This window comes from Drosophila nasuta, chromosome 2L (assembly GCF_023558535.2).
Source record: "Drosophila nasuta strain 15112-1781.00 chromosome 2L, ASM2355853v1, whole genome shotgun sequence".
NCBI classification, from domain to species: domain Eukaryota; kingdom Metazoa; phylum Arthropoda; class Insecta; order Diptera; family Drosophilidae; genus Drosophila; species Drosophila nasuta.
The window spans coordinates 5,372,134-5,395,001 of record NC_083455.1 but is presented as its reverse complement, the minus strand read 5'-3'; the positions used below and the strand labels follow the sequence as shown (position 1 = coordinate 5,395,001).

Below are 22,868 nucleotides of genomic sequence, written 5' to 3'. Positions count from 1 at the left end.
CGATGGGGATGTGTAAATTATTTTTCACACTCACTTTCAAGTTGTTTCACAGTTAATAGCTGATGCCGTTATGGTCATTAAATTTCCATTAGCTAATATATTATTCATTTTCATTAGTTTTCGATTAATGCACGTGACCATTTATAATTATTACGCTTTTGTGCGCTTCTCGAAGCGAAAATACTTTTAATTATCAATCAAAGAAAGACTTTTAAATTACTGATTGGCTCAAATAATTCAAGCCTGCTAAGCCTTCATATTTAGTTATACGATTTAACGCAACACGGATACATTGCGGTTTTATAATCATTTAGAAATACGGGTATATTTAAATTGAAATATAGTTTGTGAGAGTGTATTATTTCAAATTAAACACAAAAAAAATTAAAAATTTCTAATAAAATCAAGTAAGAAATCTACAGTCGTTTGAATAAAAGCTATACAGTACGGTATTATTCTCAAAATATATCAAATTAATGCCACAAAATACAAAAATATACCAATGGCTATTATTGGTATATTAATATAGTACTACATTCAAAATACAGTATACAAAATATTTCAGATAGTCAACCAAAGCTAGTAAGACCCATAGTAAGAAGCCGTTTTTCCCCATATTATAGAATTCCTTAAATTACGTATACAGTAAACATTATCTCTATCTCTTATAGTCTCTGATATCTAGGTGTTCATACGGACAGACAGACTGACGAACGTGGCTAGATCGTCTCGGCTGTTGACTCTGATCAAGAATATATATTCTTTATAGGGTCGGAGATGCCTCCTTCTGCCTGCTAAATAAATTTCTTGGAGGCACCAAGTTATAATACCCTTCTACTCTATGGGTATCGAGTATAAAAATATTACTACTAATAAGAGTCGAAATTCAACGTTTATTCAAATCTGTGTTATGCACAAGCAAATGAAACACCAACACCTATTTCCAAGGCAACCCATTTAAATGTCAATACACAATTTTGATTGATTTTTCTAAACGAATGGTTTCAATTACACATAATCTCTATATTTCAATCAGACGCTGTCTCACTCTGTCTGACGTTCTCTCTCTCTCTCTCTCTCTCTCTCTCTCTCTCTCTCTCTCTCTCTCTCTTGAGCTCTTGACTTTGCGTCTTTCTTTCTGCATTTTGCGCTGTAGCAATTATGGTAATAAATACGTTAACATCCATGTCCTGTTTTCGGTGCACGTCGCATACAATAACAAAAGTCATGCTGTGCCACCTTGTCATCCATTGCTATCCGCCTCCCGCTTTCGCTTTACCGCCCTGCCACCCCTTTCAACGTGTCGATCCCGGTTGACTCCTCATCAGGCTGGCAACTTGTTGCTTGCAAATCAACTGGGGATTTTCGGTTCAATGGAGAAAATGCCAATAAAAATGGGCAGCCCAAGAGCGCAAGAGTGGGAATGATAAAGGTAAAAGGCGACATCTACTAAACTGTCATTGACACTTACAAATTGAATTCTCGATTCCCGTCCCCTCTCTCAAAGAGCAGAGGCTAAAAAAGAGGGAAACCCTACTGCGGCTCTCAATTATCAAGCAGTGCACATGCCGACATTGACAATGATAATGCCTGATAGGCAGCAGCTACATCATTCTAACCGAGATCGTAGATAAATAATGCGGCATGTAAATAACAACAAATCAATTTTTAAATAGACAAGCCTGGCCAAACAGACAGACAGACAGGCAGGGAGTCTGCACAGAGCCGACAACAATGAACCCTATTCAAATGTCAGATACAGTGAGAGTTTGTGTTGTTTGCCAAAGTGCGAGTGTGAGTGTGGAGAGTCGACCTTTAGCTGTCAGTTAGCCAGACCCGTGGCCCCTAAAATGTTTAAATTCAAGTTCAGTTAACCAGACTAACACAGTTAACATACCTGGATAATTGGGCGACTCGCCTCCTTCACTCGCTGACACGGTTACTCGGACTCGGGGCTACTCAGGACCCCAATTGATTAATTGCGGTAACTGTTATGTTAATTTGATGGCAGCTTTTGCTCATTTACCGATTGACGATAAGCACGTAATGTGGGTCTGTTTGTGGTGTGGTTGGTTTTCCCAGACACTGTGAACATTACACCATCTAATTAAGCCAATTGATAGCATTTAGAATACTTTGGCTTTAAAGGTAGGGAGTAATTTAATCAACTAGTGTCCTCAAAGGGGATTAAAGTGTACTGAGATGTCATTCAAATGGAAATCGTGTATTATAATTCGAAACAAATATACTAGTTAAAGAATATTAGCTATGCAGTAACATTTCTTTTAATTCCTCAACTTTTGTACAACTAGTTTTGTTTTTTTTTACATATCTAATTCCTTTGGGAGAACATCTCTGTTTGTCGTACAAAACTTGTTCGTGTCAGTTCAGAAGAAATTGACCTATAGTTGACAATTAAAAGAGTGATGAATATCACTTTTCTTCCATTTTTTTACCCTCTTCAACATAATTTCAAAGCAGAGCGTCATTCAGCTTTCGTGTTCAATTATTTTCCTTTTTACTCGCCCAAATCCCGCCAAATGTAGCGCCACTTAGTTTTAGTATTTACACAAACTACAAAGAATTGAGACATGGGTTTGCTTTCAATTTTACGGCTAATGGCGAATCAGTTTGGTCAATCAGTTATCATTCGGTGATTGTTTGAAGGTATAAAATACATTCCTATTATTACGAATTTAGTTACCTTACTAGTTACCCTTTGTAAATCTGTTGATATGAGGAGCAACAGTAAGCGTGGATTACTTGCTGCATCGCCAATTTTCGTTAGATTCGTGTTGTGGATAACTCAGCGCAAGGGGCTTTAACGTTGACGTGGGCGTGGACGCGGGAGTGGACGTGGGAGTAGATGTGGTCCACGACCCATTCACTCTGTATCCGTGTTGAGTGAGGTTAGTCTGTCGTGTTTGTAGTTCGTGACCGCTGCTGTTTTCCAGCTGGAGGTTGTGTGTGGGAGTGCACGTGGAATTTCGCATCCAGGCAGAACAACAATTGGGATGCGCAAGTGCCGCTTTATATATTAGCGTGCCATGAATTGTTACTTTTGTATTTCCTGAATGCTGTTGATACAACCAAACAAGATAAAGCCATGTACACAGTTTAAAAGATATACTTTAAATTGTTTAACTTTAATAATGAAAATAATTGCACTAAAATTTAGTGCATAAAATATTGAATTCAATGTTTCAATAAATATGTATTTGTCATCACATTGAGAAAAATACAAAATATTCTATTTAGTTATGTATTGCTAAGAATGTCATTAAATATCAAAAGCCAGAACTTATACCTGATATAATTTATTCAAATGAAGGCATTATCAATTTATTTTGCTGCTTTATTGCAACTACTCGGAGTATCTCTTTTCTTCGCACAACCAGAGGATCAATGTTCGCCGTCACCCACTCTGGGCAGCTGGATTTTCCTCGTGGCGACACTCTGCCTATTGTGGGACTTCCACATATATCCGGAACGATATATGCACGTGGCCCGATACTGGCAGGTGATATTCGAAGTTGTAGTTGGGATATTTTTGGTGGAGATGATGACGCTGGTTATTTGGTGCTCTATAGAATTCTTGCTGTTTATAACAATGAGGAAGATGCTTTTTGTATTGGCCCAAACTGATTGTATACCATGGAAGCTGGAATATTGGTTTCACGCCTTAACCACGACGTTTGTGAGTGGCTCTTTTCTGTGGTTCGTTCTCCAAGCGACCGATACCATGGATTATGTGAACTACTATTTGCGCAAGTTGAAACGAAGCTGGAACAAAATCCAACGCAACTTAAAGAATATATATCGCATGTACAAATGCGAGAAACGTCGAGCCGTAAATGCCTGTAAGATGGCCACAATGAGACAGAATAGACGACGTCATCAAGAGGAGGTGGACACGGACACGGAAGACTAGCGGAGTCCTTTGGTATTCACCACATCACACCACACCACACCACTCCGCACTAAACAAATCATGGTCCCGCATTTCCGTGCTCGCAGCGAGCTCTATCTATCTGGAATGTATATTGCGATTGCAGATCTCGGCGCGATTTTTATGCCCTTCCAAACGGAAATTTGCTTTCCTCAATGCATTCAGTTCCACCATTTCGGCAATCTGTAACAATAAATTTCGCTACGAGGACGCCACAGCAAAAAACAAGAAAAAACGCAAAAATGCACAACGGAGGGTACTGCCAATAAAGTTCTTAACTTTCCTGTTGGTCTTAGCAACTTTTTTCCTTTTTTTTTTTGGCAGCCATTTATGGGAGCAAACACGGAAGGTCTATGGTCAAAAAATGCTATTTTGGCACATAAATTGGCAAGAAGAAAGTCATTAGAATTAATATATTGCCCATGAAAGGGATTTGCATAATGAAGCGTTGGTGTTGTGTAGAGTATATTTAAAAAATTAACAGTCATATTGCAGACAGTACCTCTCTTAAAAAAAAAAGAATTTGAGGTCTACTCTGATACTACATGTAATGTTTCATAATCTGCATTTTGAAACTTGTTTATTATTTATTTATTTATTTTTCAGTCATAAAAACAATCTTGAAATACAATTTTTAGGTTGAAAAATTCAATCAAGATTTTAATGGTAATTTTAAGTAATTTGAAATTAAAATGTTGCTTTATTCTAGGTTAAAAGAAAATTGCAAATCTCGATTTAACAACTTTTCGATCATAAAAAAATTTCTTTTTTGTTTCCTAAAATGTTGGAATTTCCTTCCCTTAAAAAGGAGGAGTAAAAGGGATTCAATTAATTTTAACTAAACATATGATACAATATTATATTTTTTTTTTATCAGATTTTACATTCTTGGTTCAATTTTAAGATGTTTTAATTCTTAAAACAAGATTACAATCTTGAATTTCAAGATTGGGCTATCTACATTTTGCCTTTAATAATTTATAAAATAAAAATAAAAGTCGTATATGTATATGGTCCCTTAACTCAAAGTTACAGATGAAGCTGGAAAGGAATTACACTCAAAATAACCTAATCAAATAACCTTACTGTCAACATCGCTGCTAACTGAACGTTACTTGCAGCTGTTGGTCTGGCTGTGTTATATGAGAGTGTGTAGCGCTCAATCATCGTCAATCATTGTTACCACGAATGACTATAAAAACAAAAAGTGTTTGTAACGCAACAGTGCCGAAACAATCACAAAATAAGTAAAACAACATTCACAGATTGTATTGCATTTCTAAGTAGGCCAGAGCCTATTTCGCAGCTGCTAACTTTGATTACACAGCAGAATTCGTATTTCATTTTGCTAAAGTCAACAACGTAAAGCTGAGGTTTAACCAGAGAATACATATATCAAACTATTTTCTCGGTATAGTTTGCCTTATTAAATATAGTTGTCTTTGTAATCGAACTATTTTTTTTAGATGTTCAATTATCCAAACCTTATTGAGCTCCTGTGATATATGCATTGTGGAACTTAAGTACTCACATTGTAACAGTGTACGCATGAAATGTGACCAAGTGAGATGTGATTTGGGAAACCGAAAACCCAGATGATGGCGACACAGAACACAGAGCATAAGAAGTAGCATATGCGAATGGGGCTCAAAGTGAATTATGCCATATAATTTGTCTGCAGGCAGGTGCTGCTCATTAATCTTTTGCTCGCTTTTCAGTCGCCTCTCTCGCCGCTACACTCAATCGCTTAGTTTAGCACACTCTTGGGGAGGGCTCCATATAACACACACAGCCCCAACACACACACACACACACTCACGCATATACGCATACACTTTGCACACAGACATTTACTTACATAGATAAGCTTCTCGCTTTCCGTTTCAGATTTTTTCGCCTTTACCCACCTGGCGGTTTTATGCCTAATGGATTTGTGCTTTGATGTGCAAACGGTTTATACCATATTAGGTTACATATCTACATACACATATCTCTCCATGTGTCTGTCGGTGTGTGTTCTGTACGCATGTGTGCGTGTGCTGAAGTGTCTACATTAGAGGCCATCACTTGCAGTCCTAAGCTTTTTTTTCCACCCAACACAGTGAGGCGCACATAAATTTGTTTCGAAATGGCCATATAAGGGCTATAATTCTGAGCCTTGCCTGATTCGCTGTTAATGGCCAAATGGTGGGTGTTGTGTTTGCTTTTAAAATTAACAAGAAAGTCTTAAAAAATGTCGAAGATCAAATACTCTTAAAAATCAAATAAGTAAGTTTTCAATTCATTTCACTTTTTGTAATTTGTTTAGCACTTTCGATCTGAAAATGTTTTTTTCATATGATTTATACTACTTCTCATATTTAGTATATTACAAGAAGTTTATAAGAAAACTAATGTACCATTTTATAGGGTTTCTATGTATGCGAACTTTTCTTGCTTTTATCGTTGTCCTTGTCCTCTTTGTTTCAGCAAAAAATTGAATTTCTCTGTTTACCATCTAAATTACCATATGTATGGAGAAAACGTGTTTGGTTTACTTTGTTGATAAAATTTGCAACCGCTGAGTTCGTGTATTCTCAAAGAAATTTGTATTTAATTTAATTTTATTTTATTTTTAAAATTGGAATTTGTTTTTACACACCACAATTTGTTACTTAATTTAAATTTAAATGGTTTGTCATGTTAACATTTAAAAATTTACTCGATTCGATTTCTCGTAAACAATATATATTTTATGCATATAACCTAATTACAATTCGATTATGACCGTTGTTGGAAAATATGAAATACAATTTCAGAATTGTTACCAGGGATTCAGCTTCTTGTTTAAATAGAAATTCTTTTAATTTTGCTTTAACGGTGTTACTTAAGAGTTTTTTTTTTTGTTTAGGTTTCATTATTTATTTACATTGACTTTAAAATCTTTTTTTAACAATTATTTTTTAATTTACCTGCATGCAAATGGATTAGATGAAATTTATTTGCTTTATTAATTTTATTTTCACAATTAAATCCTATATTACATCTTCCTGGTTGCCCGGTTGGTTGATTTAATTGATTTTAATCAAAATGAAATATTTGCTTTGCAATAACGAAACATTTCAATATATTTGTAATTGTAATTCACTTAAATTTAAAAATGTTGACGTATTGTTGGCATTTCGTAAACTTTTTTAGATGTTAACAAAATTGGTTCCTCCACAAAAGGTAAACATTATTGCATACATTATAGAGAGGAAGAATAAAAACTTTAAACAGAAATATATATCACGGACATAAACAAGATTGAAAAATGTGTTTTGTTTTTTTTTGTATTATATTATTTCATAGCTTACTAAACCACTTAATACATTGCAATATAATTTAAAGGAAGTAAATCTTCAACTTTCATATTTTATAGTTTAAAATTTAAAATTTGTTTTACTTTAATCAGATTAAATTGAAACTTTTAATCTTTAATAACAAGTTTTAGAGCATATCCACCAATTTATTCTTAACTACTTAATGTACTATGTAATGTATACCATACAATTTAATGTTTACATGTAGTTTTTATATTTCTGAAATTTTTACAATCCTATTCTTTTAATCATTTTTTGTTTTCTTTTGGTTTTGGTAGTTATTATTTTTATTATTCGTGTTGCAAATATTTATTAATCATACACAGACACACACACATCAAAAACTATAAGTATTGGACCAAAAATTACGTTTGAACCTCAGATAAGTTAATATGGACATGCTCTATTTTATTCATTCTATATTCTTTCTGCATATTCATTTCATTCGCATTTCTTTTGTTTTTTGGTTTTGTATTTTACTAATAAACGGATATTTACACGAAGTTTCTGACACATAAGTTAAGAAGATTACAAAAACCACAAAATTGAGAGAATCGGGCTACGATTTATATTAGTATTCGTGTGTATATATGTATGTATGTATATGTGCATGTATGTGTGTGTATGTAAGTTTTGCAGCCATGTCGCCTTTGACACAGCTAAGAACGAAAAGAATACGCACCATGAGCTGGGTGAAAGGAAGAGATGCCATGGAATCCGGCGCCATTGTGTCGACTTTCTAGTTCTTACACCCTGTTGACATTTGACTGCACCGAAAGCAGGGTCGTGTATGTTTTAGCTGATGCTGAAACATTGGCAAGTAGGAATCGAATTCACAAGGGTATTCACTAGTTGAGCACTCTTGTTCAGACTTACTTCTTACTTGTTACTTGTAAGTCCATTGAAATGGTGGCATTCAATGCGTCAGATAAAGATTCCGAGTCACACTTTTTATTTGAACTTCCTCGTACTGGGGAGTGAGATGTCCAGAGTAGAGAGAGACGAGGAGGTGGTGTAAGGGATGTCAATTGATGCAGGTTATTCAAGTGTTAAAATTTATAGTTCCATGTTAGTTTCAAAGATTTATACAATAAACACCTTGGCGTGTCTGAAAATGGAAACTATCGTAGCGCAGCAAGTGGAGGACACGTTTATATGGATGATATGTTTGCTTTGTCCGACTGCGGAGCTGACCGTTTGTCTTGGCAGTGAAGATAGCCAGACCCTGCCGGATGTGTGAGATACAAACAAACTGACAAACAGAGAGAGAGAGAGAGAGAGAGATGCTCGCATCTCGGCTATGCACGGGTACATACATATATCTCTGTCAATGACAGTTGTCAACATGACAGTTATAAGGACAACACAAATGTGCAAATATGGGGAGCATGGAGCACGGCCAAGACATGTTTAGCTTGTCTCGAGTTAGGGGCGTTACCCCAAAAACGTACATTTATTAAACTGGCTACGTCAGTAGATGATATAATAAGAGCAAACAAGTGTACGATACGAATACATTATATACACTCACCCTCGTAGTTCTTAAGGTGCCTGAGAACGAAGAGAGCTTGTTTAAGTTATTTAATTTATGAGTCTAAAGTCAAAAAGTTCAATAAACTTGCCAAAACTTAACGCATACTAAGAGTGTTTCTTTAAGGAATTGCTTTGGTATACAGTTACTATAACATCTATACAGAACAGACATTTTTGCATAGAGAAATATCTCTACACAGAAACTTGTATATTTTGTAGGAAGCATATTTATGGTTTTTGTCAATTGGATAGTTGTAGGAAATCAGGTTACCAAATATTGTTTGAAAAATAAATAAAGAACTTTATTGTATATAGAATAGAAGTCTTTTAAATGAGCACATTTCCCCATTGAATAGCTGCGGGGAATCAGGTTATCATATACAAAAATATTATTTGAAGGTTTGTGAAACCTTGCAGGGTTTTCATTTTTATATGCAAACAATTTTAAGAAGTCTATTAAATTTATAAAATTACAGCACATGCTTAAAAGATTTCTTTAAAAGATTGCTGTGGGGTCAGGGATCAGGTTACCATATCTATAGAATATAGGCAAGTCACCATTGGAAACAAAAACAAAAAGACAATAAAATAGCCTTTGTTGAGGAAAATGCCATGATTAATGGAAGTTTTCACATTACAGTCCAATGAGGAAAGCTGAGCCAAAAACTATATGAAGAACTCGTCGAAATGGAGGATGATTATCTATCATTTGTATGACCAGGGTAAACAGTGACTTACAAAAGTGTATGGGAAGTGTGTTCTTGTTAGTCTCGACAGAATAAAAGATTTATAACAAAACAGCAACATTACTTGCTCACAACATGTTTTCCTATTCTTTTCTTGTATTTTTTGTGTCATAAGAGTCATAAGAAAGATAGAGAAATGGGAGTGGTCCGTTGATTTTTGTTGGATGCTGTCCAACTACTCGTAGTAATGGCTAGCTATACACATACAAATGCATACACATATTTACATATCATTGTTAGCACGGAAAGTCCCATTTGATGGCCGAAAATCAATGGGTGGGTCCTATGTAAATGCCACCGGAACTGTCGCCACTGTCTTCCTCGGCGCCAGCGCTCTCCTGTTCGATATCCTGATTGATATGCGGCCCATTGTTGTTACTCGTCTCGTAGGTATCGCTGTCATCGACCAGGCAGCACTCGCCACAATCATCCGTCGACGAGTTGACCTCATCGCTCAGATCGTCCAGCAGCGTCACCTTCGGAGCCATCATTAGCTCAGCATCACCGCAAGACGATGATGCACCTCCTGCGCCAGCCACTGAGATTTTGATGTTGCAATCCACGGCGGTGGCCTGCTGAAACTGTTGCGGTATCGGCTGTTGGATGGGCGCATGCCCATGGATATGCGTTGCCCGATAGCTGAGATTCGGTGTCCGTTGCCCCATGCTGGCCATGCCCGGTGGCATCTGGGTGTGAGTCATGCTGAGTGTGGGCGGTACGCTTAGTACAGTGCCGGACTTGTGGGCGTGGCTCGCGTACAGTTGATTCGTGTCCGAGGCCAAGTTCTGTGCGGTTAGCTGCAGCGGATGCTGATCCTTGCGTTCTGCGGGGGGTGGAGAAGGCATTTCAAAAACATGTCCTTAATATGTCAAGCACTTTAATTTGCCCCAGCAAAACAGAGACAGAGTGAAGGAGGCAAGGCTAGGGCGGAGTCGGAACCATTCAAGCTGTTCGAGGCAGCGGAAGCGGAAGTGAAAGCGCATGTCAACGCGTTGGGTTATCGGCCACACACATTGTGCAGGCAACTGTGAAGCAAACTCCCCACTGTGCTAATATTGACCCACCCAAGCCCAAGCCACCACAACGAAAACAACCAAGTGTTATCAGTGTCCGGGAGCAGGCAACTTTTGCGGAGGACACACGGACCAGAACAGGAATGCACAATGCCAGCTGCCTGCTGCCTGCTGCCTGCAGCCTGCAGTTGGAGAACGCCTTTGTTCGAGGGTTTGAAAAGGCATTCTCTACAATGACGCTGAAACTATTTGCTGCCATGCCCCCAAGGGCCCCGCGATATGTGGCCACAAGTGGGTTCAACAATTCTGCCTGGCACCCCGGCACCCGCTGTCTACTTAATGCAATTATCTATCAAAAGTTTGTGGCGCGGCCTCACTGAAATTACTATCAACTCACCCAGAGGCGCCACAAGTTTCGGCTGAAGAGGCAGCATAAAATCGTGTCCAGTGGTTGCCGCCCTCGGCTGCAGGCTCTGCACCGCTGGCACACTCAAGTAGTCCGCTAAAAGGGCAAACCAGAAAACCAGGATAATGTTTAAGTTGCGCGTCAAAAGTAAACAATGTAACGCGACGAAAGTTGAAGCGAAAGGCAAAAACTTTGCCGAAAGGAATTGCAAACAATCACAAATCCTTCGTGGTCGTGCAAAACTTTAAAAAAAGCACGCAGCGAATTTTCTTCTTTCACTTTTTTTTTGTTTTATACGCTTCTCGTATAATATTTTAATAAAAGTTTCACTCAAACAAAAAAAAAATTAAAAAATAACTGCTAAAAGTTATAAAAATCATTTTTACCAGTTTTTTTCACCGAATGCTTAATATTGTGTTCATCAGAAAAGAAAAGTTTTTACTCGAAAGTGAAAATGTGCATATTATTTTTGGACAAGTGTGCAATCAAAACCAACATTTTTTTTTTCAATAGGTTTCAAGGGTCATATAAAAAATGATTCGCACAACATTTAATGATACTCAAACAGCGTGCAGCAAAAACTCAAAATTGTTCTACAACTAGCAATTTGTTTATCGTTAGTTAAAATAATAAAAATAAATAATTGTCAGGAATTTAAGGACACAATTGGGATACATGAAGAATATATAAAAAAAAATTGTTTTATAAATTTATGAATTGCCAAGCCTTTAACTACCAAAAAATATTGTGTTTAAAATAATTACATTTACTTTATTATGCAAGTCATACAGAATTCTTAATGGTAACTATAACTACGATTACGAATTTTTCTTTTCTCTTTTCTCGCAGGCTCTTGACTTTCGGAAGCCATTAAAAATTCAGCCACTGCGAAACTTGGGCTCTGCAACATTTCCTTAAAATGAGCAAAATCGCTGGGCGAAAGTGTGCAAATATTTCAATTTGCTGGTTTTCATGGGAACGCAACAATTTCAAATATAACGAGTTACGAACTCGATAGCCGGCTATGTTTCACTCTAGTTTGGGTTTGATTGTCTTGCCTTAAATTTATTTTTTCTTTAAACGCAATTTTATTGTCTTTGCCAAATAGACTTATTACTCTCTAAAACTTTACGACTTGGTGTACTTTCGTGCTTTTGCTGTTCTATAGCTTTATTATACCACTTTGATGGAAGCCGTGTAATTACTTGCTATTCCTAAAAATAACAGACGTAGAAATACTCTTATACAAAATACTTTCGTAGTAGCTTAGCAAAATAAGTTTAATGCAACTTGGGGTATAAATTGACTTTAACTTTAAAATATCTGTATAAACGTACAGATTGCTAGGCCAAACAGTGCGACTATTTGGTAAGAGTATAGAAATTAATTTGCGCTGCAGCTGGCAGGCAGCACGCACCGCAGCAATTGGGGCAGGCAACAGACCCACTCTAATGGGTGTAGAAATAAATGGAGGCGCCACAGCGAGAGAAACTGTGGATGCGTTCTCTGGCCCCAGTAAAAATGCCTTTAGGTGTCTTTAATGTGCTTTGCTAACAGTTGCGCATCCCGTTGCTCTTGCTCTTGCTGTTACTGTTTACTGTATGCCTGGCCAAACGCAGTTTTCATTTTAAATTGCTAGACATCAGTTTGAATGAAAGTGTGCACCACTGTGCCACATTTTGTGGAGCACTGCGTATTTTAATGACCACTAGAAGTCGCCAGTAAAGCTTGCCACAGTTTCACGCCTACTAAAGTGTTGCCTGCTAATGATTTACTTGCTATTTTTATGCTCTTTGATGTCGCAGACCTGACCCCAAAAAATGGGCTAAGAGCAAAAAGTGAAATTTGAAACTTGAGCTAAAATAAAACTTGTAAGCCACAGCTCGCGGCCCCATTGCTAAAATAAAAACAACTGGACAACTGGAGTGCCCTTCACATATTAGACGACTTGAGCTTTTAATAGCAAAATTAATTGATTTTCGTTATGTATCTAATTGTTCTTAAGCACATGCCTTGAATGCCTCGACCGATTGTGATTATACTAAAATGTTTAATTATAAATAATTACACCAATCAAAGCCAAAGTTTAGCTTCATTGTAGACCGATTGATATCTCTATCAAAAGTAGGAAATTTCATAAGCTTAGTCAATTTATGGTTTCTTAGTTCTAGGCTTTTCTCTTTGGAAACATGAAATTAGGTTAATCAAAATCGAAATGAAAGTAAAAAGAGGTTAACTATAATTTCTATGAAATAAAATATTCCTGTTGATAATTTCATATATATAATTGCTATGCTCCTTACTTAAAAAATTAAATGAACTTTAACAGTTGTCTCGAAAGAGTTTGCCCTTGTCTTATCGGTACTAAAGTCCACTCGAAATTTGTTAACCCCAATGAAATTACACACTCGTAAAGTAAATCAGTCGTGACGGCAAATGGTAAAAGCTGAAAGAACTTTATGAACTTGGCAGGCTTTAACTGTTGACTCATTGACTGCAGTCTTTCAACTGGTTTTAATTAAAATGCACATCGAGCTAGCTAGCGAGCAAGCGAAGCAAGTGAGCGAATTGAAGAGCTTAAAATTTTGGACATGTTTCACAGCATCCACATCGAGTGGAGCAACAAATTTTGCTCCTTTACTTCTGGACACAATTTTTCCACAGCTTTGCCGGACGACGAAATGGAAAAAGTTTTTCAATTTGTTTGACGGTAAATGAACTTTTCTACTACGTAAAGCCTTTGGCGATGTTGAAAAATTGTGTGTGTTTGTGTAAGTGAAGGTTTCGGCAAGATGAAGCTGAAGCTGGCCATTTGAAAATATGGCATAAAAAGGCATTTGACTATCATAATAAAATTGTAATTAAAATTAAATGTAACGTAAGTCGGGGCAGGACTCAGGACATCAAAGAGACATGTGAATGGAATACGGGAAATGCTTTTGAAATGCAAAAAACGAACATAAAAACTTTGGACATTTTATTGACTCAATACTCAAGTGACAAAATTATAGCACTCAAATTTATAGCATGCGATAATTTTTAACAAGCCCCCAAGTATCATCTTCCCCGCCCTGCCCCGCAGTGGGTCGAACACTAATTGTGGGCCCATAAAAGTTTTTACTAAGCTATTAAAATGAAATTTGGACTCAGCTTCTAAAATTTATCAAAAATATCATGCTTCGTGCTGGGAAGGTATTGCATGCGATATTCCTTGGTGAAAGGGGTGAAAAAGAATATACAGCGACAGAAAGACAGAGAGAGAGCGAACGAGCGATATAGACAGAGCAAAAAACAGACAGAGAGAGAGAGAGAGAGAGAGAGAGAGGAATAACGCTGGACAAGACATCGACAAGACAACACTTACAACTGATGAATGTGGGCCCCGAAGCGCCGGCGGACACCAGCATCGGCGGCGGCAGCGACAGCGACAGTGGCGGCGGCGGCGGCGGCGTCGTGGCCGTGGAGCCATCGGCCGAGGCGATTGCGTTGGCGTTGGCGTTGGCTAAGGAGCCGGCGGGTAGCGTCGCCGTCGTCGTCGTATGTGCCAAATTGTGGCCATGACTCGTCGCTTGGCCGTGGCTCTGACTGTGGGCGTAGGTATAAGCGTGCGTGTGGGTGTGGCAGTTGGCCGCGCAGGTCGTTATCGGCGGCCTGTGCAGATGCAGGCCAATGACATTCACGCCGTTCACATTGCCTAACGACACACACACACATAACATATACATTTGTAGTTACAGTTACAGTTACGTTTTACGGTTACGTTTACAGGTTACAGTTTACAGTTTACAGTTACGGTTAGAGTTACAGTTACATGAGAACACTCGCATCACGCACACACAAGCACACACACACACAAACAGAGAGCAGTAATAGAAATACGTGGGGAGAGGCACAGTGGGGAGTTACAAACAAACGAACGATAGAAAAACATAACGGTCAAAACAACATCGAAAGGTTTGCAATAGTAGTACACGAGATACGTACATCAATACACACACAACACAAATAAACAAATTCACACACGCACACACATTGCCATACACATACATAATTATGGTTGTTTGTGTGTAGGAAGTCTGTATGTACTTAAAACATAACGATAAATACCCGCTTTGCAGTTTGTGTGCATGTTTCGAGCAAAAAAAGCTCAACTCATATAATTTAAAAAATATATAAATAATATATTAATGTTTTTATACCCGCTACCCATAGGGTAGAAGGGTATTATAACTTTGTGCCGGCAGGAAATGTATGTAACAGGCAGAAGGAGGCATCTCCGACCCTATAAAGTATATATATTCTTGATCAGCTTCAACAGCCGAGACGATCTAGCCATGTCCGTCTGTCCGTCTGTGTGTCTGTCCGTCTGTGTGTCCGTCCGTCTGTCCGTATGAACACCTAGATCTCAGAGACTATAAGAGATAGAGCTATAATTTTTTTTCGACAACATTTGTTATGTTTGCACGCAGATCAAGTTTGTTTCAAATTTTGCCACGCCCCCTTCCGCCCCCGCAAATAAAAAAAATCGAATAACAAGCGTAATTTTAAAGCTAGAGTTACGAATTTTGGTATATATAATAATTACTATAGTAGTTATGATTCCTAAAAATTTGGTTGCGATCAGATAAAAATTGTCGAAGTTATTAAAGAAATACTTTTGTATGGGCAAAAACGCCTACTTACTAGGGGTCTAATTTGCTTTGGCCGACAGTCTGGTATATTGTGCTGTCTATGGTATATTTTGAATGCGGTACTATATCGATATACCAAATATACCATTTGGTATATTTTTTTTTTGGTTTTTAGTAGTATATTTGGTATATTTTGAGAAATATACCGCAAAATATATTGCTTTTATTCAAAATGGGTAGCGGGTATCTCACAGTCGAGTACACTCGACTGTAGCTTTCTTACTTGTTCATAATCAAATAATTACAAAACAATCTATAAACTTCAAAAGGATATATTACAATATAGATAAAAAATGGCATGTAGGTTAAACTTGGTATATTATTATATTCGTAGTATAGCACAGAGTACAAAATATACCAGATTGTCAAGTCGCTAAGACCCGACTGCCGTTATTTGACACATAAAATTATTTCTTAAATATATAGTACGTTATTCGTTTCCTCGATTCACAGTTGCAGCAGCGGGTGTGGCAAAAATCTAAAGCAAACTTAACTTAAATCTAAAGCGACAAGAATAAGTGCTGTCAAAATTTTCACCGTATCTATTATATTCCTGAGATCTAAGTTTCTCATACGGACAGACAGAAAGACAGGGCTATATCGTCTCGAGTGTTGACGCTGATTAAGAATATATATTGCATATTCCATATACTGAATTAGAAACTCTAAATCAATTTCATAAATTATAGTTCGATTTATGAAAGCTTGCACATTTTATTGTTTGACAACATTGATATAATCAATTTGATAATTAATCTATCATAAACATTTGAATTGCAATTTTCTCCTAATTTTCAGAAAGCGTTTAAGATTCTTAAGTTGTGAGAGAAATTGAAGAAGTTTCACCAAAGTAAGTATAAATAATTCCTATTCATATAATACGCACATATATGCATGTGAACTATATGTAGAATTTATGTGGGTGGCAACTCAACAATTGTCGCTAGCAAAACAAAGTCTGCAATTGGACTGGCTGTGGGCCAACTAACTACTTAGTGTGAATAACTTGGGAAATAAACAGACGCTGCCGGCTTCAATGTTTAGTTGAATGCGTGTAAATAATGATCCTTGAGAAATTTCCATATTTAGCGAAATAACCCCCCAAGGGGGCACGAACATAGACAGATACTGAGAGCAGCTGGAGTCCTGAGCTGGAGGCATGGAAGGGTGCATAAATAATAAAATAATTAAACAATAAATTGAATGAAATTAGTTTTGGCCTCTGAGGAGTAAAACATACGCCAACAAAACAGCTCAGCATGCAGTACATGAGTTTGTGTTAGAGTGTAGATAATGTGTGTGTAAGACTGTTGTTGTAGTAGTATGTGGTTAGTAGTGTTGTTGACCAAGTTGAGAGTTGTCTGTCTGTGGTGTGTTTTTGTCGTGGTGTCATGTGGGCTCTGAATGCTTTAAACAGCTGCACACAAAAAGCAACAACGGATAAAAGAAGAACGTACAACAAATTATAATCATATTGTTTTTTGTTTGTTTTTTTTTCTTGTTTTAGCAATAACTACAGCAACGTGTTTGTGGCACAGTGTATTTTGAGTGAGGCACATACACATATACATAGAAATTGACTGCAGGACGTGGATTGTGAATCGTGAACTGGAGACTTTGGTTCGACTTTACTCACCAATTTTAGCACCACCAAACGCATCCTTGAACATCGGCGTGGGCGCCTGTACAGACGTATGGGCACCAACCACGCCCCCCACCGTCGGCGGTGTTTGTTTGATAGCATTTGCTCTGCCGCGGTGCGGCGCCGGCGGCTCCCGCTTGCGACGCGGTTGCTCCACAGGCAAGACGCGGCGTCGTTTCTTTGGCAGCTTGGAAGCGTGCCTGCAAAACACAAATAGATAGAGAGAGAGAAAAGAGCAGAAATGAAGTGGCTCAAAATAAGCGAGTTGCGCGTTTGCTTTTACTCACTTGTGTGTGCGAATAGAACATCGAGAAATTGCTAACGATAACAGGTACGGGTAGTGCGATGGTGAGTACACCAGCCAGAGCGCAGAGTGCGCCCACAAACATGCCCGGATAGGTCTTGGGCGCCACATCGCCATAGCCCACTGTGGTCATGGTAACAATAGCCCACCATAATCCCAATGGTATGCTCTTGAATTGGTTGTCTGGATTGTCCTGCAACAGATAATTGAAAGGAAAGAAGAAGAATTAAATGCAAGATAAAAGACTTGAGAGCGGCAGCAGATAATTTAAGGACTGCAATAGACCCTTCACATTAACTGAATGTATCCCGAGGCATTATATTAATTGCCTGCAAATTATATTTACGGCCGAGATGTTTTCATACTTAAAACATGAATTATATTACCATTGGCAGTTTTGATGCTCTATTTCTATCTGTTGCTAAAACGGACAAACTTACGTACTGACTATATCAAATATGCATACTATATATACACTGATGGCAAATTAATATTATAAACATTTGTAGACTTATTATAAGTCGCAGATATAAAGAATTTGCAATATAAAAGCATTTTACTCAACAAGAAAATATACGTTTTCTGTTCACTCTTGAATCTGACATCCGTAATATACGCTTTTTACAAAAGCGAACGGGTCTTAAAGCACGAACAAATCCCTAGAGACTAGACGAGTGTGCTTAAGCACAAAATACCAACAACTCATTGAAGATACTTCCATAGGAATCTAAGTACTGCATTATATTATTGTGTCCACGTTTAAAACGAACAACAATTTCTTATTTAGTAAAGTAAATGAATTGAATAAGTGCACCTTTATTGCTCTTTTTTGTGCAGTTGTTAACTTTTGATCTATTGCTTGTTCTTGTTTATATGTTCCATTGATATAATTATCGTTCATTTGCATTCTTTTGAACTGATTTGACAAATCTTATTTCATAGTTTTAATGGAACAACAAATTTTAAATGAAAATACAAACATTTACGAATTAGAATAATAAAATTATATTTAAAATAACGTAATTTTGGAATTATCGAACGAAAACTTAAAAAAATCTAGCGACTAACGAACTTGAACAATAACGTTGGGAACAAAATCGAACGAACGAACCGAACGATTTAGTTTGCTGATCAAAAATGAATGAACGAAACTTATTCCACAAATTGAACGATGTTTACACAACACTTCTACATTTTGTTAGCTTCATACCTGCAACTTTTCGGCATAGTAGGCCAGGCTAGCAAAGAAAACGATGCCGAGCACAAGGAAGAACACAAGCAGCGTCAATTCTTTGGCCGATGCCTTGAACGTGTGGATGAGAATGCGCAATCCTGGCGAGTGTCTGGTTAGCTTAAAGAGACGCATGATGCGCACTATTGAGAACGCTTCCAAGAGTCCCGTGTACTCGCCCATGCGCTGCATGACATCCGTATAGAAACTGAGCGTGGCCGTAAAATCAATGATGTTAACGGGCGACTTGATGAATTGCCAAAGATTGGGTGAGACCTGTCAACAAGAATGTTAATCAGCATCGAATTGAATTTGTCATACCGAAGTGCTACACACAATTAGTCTAATGATGACCTCGATGAAGAACCACACATTGCAAACCAGCTCCACATAGAAGAACGCCTTATGCGGTTGGCCATAGGTTTCGACCCAGCCGTGTTGCCTGCGCCCGTTGTGGCCCAAAAGCTTCTGCTCAATGAAGTCATTGAGGCTGCTCGCATTGAGACTTCGTTTCAGCCGTTGGCGCTGCTGATTGCCCTTGATTGTGGCTATTGAGGTGGCCTGGGCGGCACTCAAATTGCCGCTACTGTAGCTCGTGTAGTTCGTGACACGAAACGTGGGTCCAATGCTTCCGCTTGGCGGTGTTATGCTGTGCTGATGATACTGCGATTGTGGTGGCTGATGATGGGCTGGTGGCTGACTGATTGGCGGCGTCAACGGATCATGAGCAGACGTGGTTGATCCGGCGTCTGAGCTGCCGCCGTAGCTGGTGGGAAGATCCACACGAAAACCGGGATGGGTTTTCAGGCAGAACGATATCACAGAAACAAATATAAAGAATACCGACATGCCAGCAACAAACTGAAAATCGAGAATGCTTAATGAATTTTAAATGATCGTGGTTCGTTTAATTCTAAGAAATGTACCTTGGCACCCGTTGAACTCGACGGCTCATCGAACATGGCCCAAATCTTGGGCTTTAAGCGTTGCCAGCAATTAAGCTCGCCATTGCTTAATGCCTCCTCGAAGCCAAACAGTCGCGCTATTTGCTCCTCCGTGGGCTTCTCATTTTCAATATCTAGTTTATCTAATATGGCTAAAGTGTTCTGTTAACGCATTGCCAACCAAATTGCAATATTAATAAAAGCATTTTGCACAAATTTAAAGGATTCTTTGAAACTCTACTCACTTGCGTATCACGATGTATACTGTAAGTTGACCAGCAGCATGGTTCTACCTGATTGGAATCGAGACCCCAGAATTCCAGTTCCTCCTCGAACAGTGGACCACAGACGTCCGTTGGATAATGCAGCTTACCGGTTCTGTAAAAATGAATAGTTTTATTATTATTATTATTATTATTATTTACGATGTCGTCATACAACACTTAAAAGTTGACAGTCAACTAAGATAATTAGTAATAATAATAGACTAATTAAAATGGTCTTCATTCATTCATTTACATATACTTGAAAATCTTAGCAACTCAGGTTTATTTTCGATAAATAAACTTTAATATACAGTAACTTTCATTCCATTCTATTTAGATCTTTAATCAAATATTGCAAATAAACATTATAGTCTGTCAAGCTAAAGTTAATACTATCTTGAAAATACGAGTTTCAGTTATTTTTTATAATGAACTTAAAATACTAAGACAAACTGTTTCCAGACTAACCTTAAACCTTCAAAATATAGTTATTTTCTATAAAACAAGTATTCTTTCTTGTTATATTATTCATATTAGAATGCTAATATTTCCTAGAACTCAATTAAACTTATTTTTTATCATACAATAATATATTTTTTTTAACGATTTTCAATCTGAGTGCCATTTGTTTTCACAAAAAACAGAATTTGCAAAATAACTGCAAATTGGTGGATTTGAAGCAAAAACCAATCATGTTCAACGACGAGGAGATCAAGCGATTCACAATAGCATATCACTTGCATATGCATGACTGACAGATTCATACTCGTAGCTGAAGACACCGGTCCCCGAGGAGGACAAACCCATTGTTTCTTTATGACCCCCAACATGGGTAAAAATTTGTTCGTGTTTTTCGTGTGCAAATTGCTGCAAATGCTTGCTGCAGGTGCGTGAGACAGAGGCAGAGGAAAGAGAAAGGGGGACACAGTATGGAGCAGACCTCACCAAGGACATGTTCCTGTCCGCAGTTGTTGGCCAAGTTGTAATGCCATATCAGCTACTGGACAGTCGTCTGCAGTGCAACAACATACTATATACGAGTAGTACAAGTATTCGTGTGAGTATTCGCAATGAAAGTAATCGTTTCATTGGCTGCTATTCGGGGGCTTGTTTTATTTTCGGCTCTTCTGCTGGATGCGGCCATATGCGGCACTTTTTCCATGTGCCACGTGTGCATTCTGACAGTCCAGTTTTTCTGCATATTTTATGCAATTATTCTTTTTTTTATTCTTAGCTGCTTTCGGCTTGCTTCGAATCGTTTTTATGTCCCGCATAGCGCTCGGTGAATGTTGAATTGTGAATTGTGAATGCTGAAAGGAACACCAAATAAAAAAGAACAAGAAAACCTCGAACTCGAGCTACTATCCACACCGAGCCTCAAGGACATTAAAAATGCGGCGGGCGGACAAGTGAATTGCGGATTTTATTATGCGCATCGTATCATCCTTCAAACACGCCCATCGCTTCTAGGTGGGAAGATGAAAGGTAAAACGATTTCAAATGTCCGACTGCAGTGGCCTGACATAAAGGGTTATTTTTATGCCTCTGCCATGTCGTGTTATAATTTACGCATTGCGTAGAGATGTGAAAAACTTGACTTTTGTTTTACAGCATGACTGCATCGTGTAGCAAACATTTTGAAGCATCGGTGGCTCATAAATATTGCCAAATAAACAAAAAAAACCCTTGACAACAAGAAAATTTCGTGTGAAATTCGGAATTTTTTTGAGGTTTCTTGTGTTTCGGTGTATTGGAGAATGGTAAATATGTATTCGTATAGTTGTCAAATAAAACATTTTTTTATACCCGCTACCCATAGGGTAAAAGGCTATTATACCGCCAGGAAATGTATGTAACAGACAGATTCATATCTGACCCCATAAAGTATATATATTCTTGTTCAGCGTCTTCAGCCACGACAATGCTGCCATGTCCGTCTGTCTGTCTGTTCGTCCGCATGAACCCACAGATCTCAGAGACTGTAAGAGATAGATAACTCTTACTTTTGTATAGCACTTGCTATGTTTGCACGTAGTAAAGCTTACTTTACTTTTGTCTGCCACGCCCACTTCCGCCCGCCCCTTGAAAAAATCTAATAAGAAGCGTAATTTCGATATTATTTTGAAGTCGCGATTTTTAGTACATAGAAAATTGACTATAGTACATATTTACGATTTTAATTTTAATGCCATCAGATAAAAATGTAGAAGTTGGATTTTTTGGCTGACAATATGGTTCTCTATGATATATTTTTAATGTAGTACCAAAGTGATATACAAAATATAACCCTCGGTAAATTTGAGTATTTTTGCAGTATATTAATTTGTTATATTTTAAAAATAATACCAAACTATTTTGCCGACCACACTCGACTGTAGCTTTTTTACTTGTTTGTTCTTGCATTCAGGTATACTACAACATAGCAAACAACAAGTTTTAAGTGCAAGCTTCACCTTTGTTTTTCTTTTTCTCCATGAAATACATTGACCAATTTCCGTTTTCCTTCCCCTGTTAATTTTTCTTGTTACAACGTTATTTTTCCGATTTTTCTACCAAATTCTCACAGAGCGTTGCACAAATTCATAAATTGCTTTATAAATTGTCGGTAGCTCGTGGCGTATACGTAATTTGATTGTGCGCAGCATCACCAACATAAATCGTTTGCAGCAAAATAGTCTGCTGGCTTTATTTTTACATTGAAGCACCTTCGATATGCAGCTCCCCAGACTATGTTAATTGAATTGAAAGAAATGTTTACCCAAGCCCCGAGGCAGGTTGGATGCTACAACTTGAAGTTCTTCC

At 37.7% G+C, this 22,868-nt stretch overlaps 2 protein-coding genes and 1 long non-coding RNA gene across 4 annotated transcripts in view; 2 read left to right on the top strand and 1 right to left on the bottom strand.

Moving 5' to 3' along the window:
- Positions 1 to 3,250: 3,250 nt before the first annotated feature.
- Positions 3,251 to 4,474, top strand: LOC132794432 (uncharacterized). Its single transcript, XM_060804892.1, has 2 exons — positions 3,251 to 4,205; positions 4,274 to 4,474. The coding sequence occupies exon 1, from the start codon at positions 3,326 to 3,328 to the stop codon at positions 3,929 to 3,931; it is 606 nt and encodes a 201-aa protein (XP_060660875.1). The 5' UTR covers positions 3,251 to 3,325; the 3' UTR covers positions 3,932 to 4,205; positions 4,274 to 4,474.
- Positions 4,475 to 5,275: 801 nt separating this feature from the next.
- On the top strand, positions 5,276 to 6,811 carry LOC132793687 (uncharacterized). 2 transcript variants are annotated; one of them, XR_009633144.1, is made up of 3 exons: positions 5,276 to 5,360; positions 5,416 to 5,512; positions 6,419 to 6,811. It is a non-coding gene; the product is annotated as an uncharacterized LOC132793687 (long non-coding RNA). The 2 variants fall into 2 exon arrangements; XR_009633143.1 differs by lacking the exon at positions 6,419 to 6,811 and adding an exon at positions 5,837 to 6,072 and having other exon boundaries at positions 5,416 to 5,634.
- Positions 6,812 to 7,405: 594 nt separating this feature from the next.
- LOC132793672 (potassium voltage-gated channel protein Shaw) overlaps positions 7,406 to 22,868 on the bottom strand; it is a 58,987-nt gene continuing 43,524 nt past the window's right edge. Inside the window, exons 4-12 of the mRNA XM_060803705.1 lie at positions 20,046 to 20,178; positions 19,783 to 19,962; positions 19,193 to 19,717; positions 18,836 to 19,132; positions 17,607 to 17,818; positions 17,316 to 17,518; positions 14,353 to 14,682; positions 10,980 to 11,084; positions 7,406 to 10,392 (exon numbers count right to left, since the gene is read on the bottom strand). Coding sequence (XP_060659688.1) covers positions 9,839 to 10,392; positions 10,980 to 11,084; positions 14,353 to 14,682; positions 17,316 to 17,518; positions 17,607 to 17,818; positions 18,836 to 19,132; positions 19,193 to 19,717; positions 19,783 to 19,962; positions 20,046 to 20,178 — 2,539 coding nt within the window. The 3' untranslated portion in view covers positions 7,406 to 9,838. The remainder of the gene's footprint in view (positions 10,393 to 10,979; positions 11,085 to 14,352; positions 14,683 to 17,315; positions 17,519 to 17,606; positions 17,819 to 18,835; positions 19,133 to 19,192; positions 19,718 to 19,782; positions 19,963 to 20,045; positions 20,179 to 22,868) is intronic.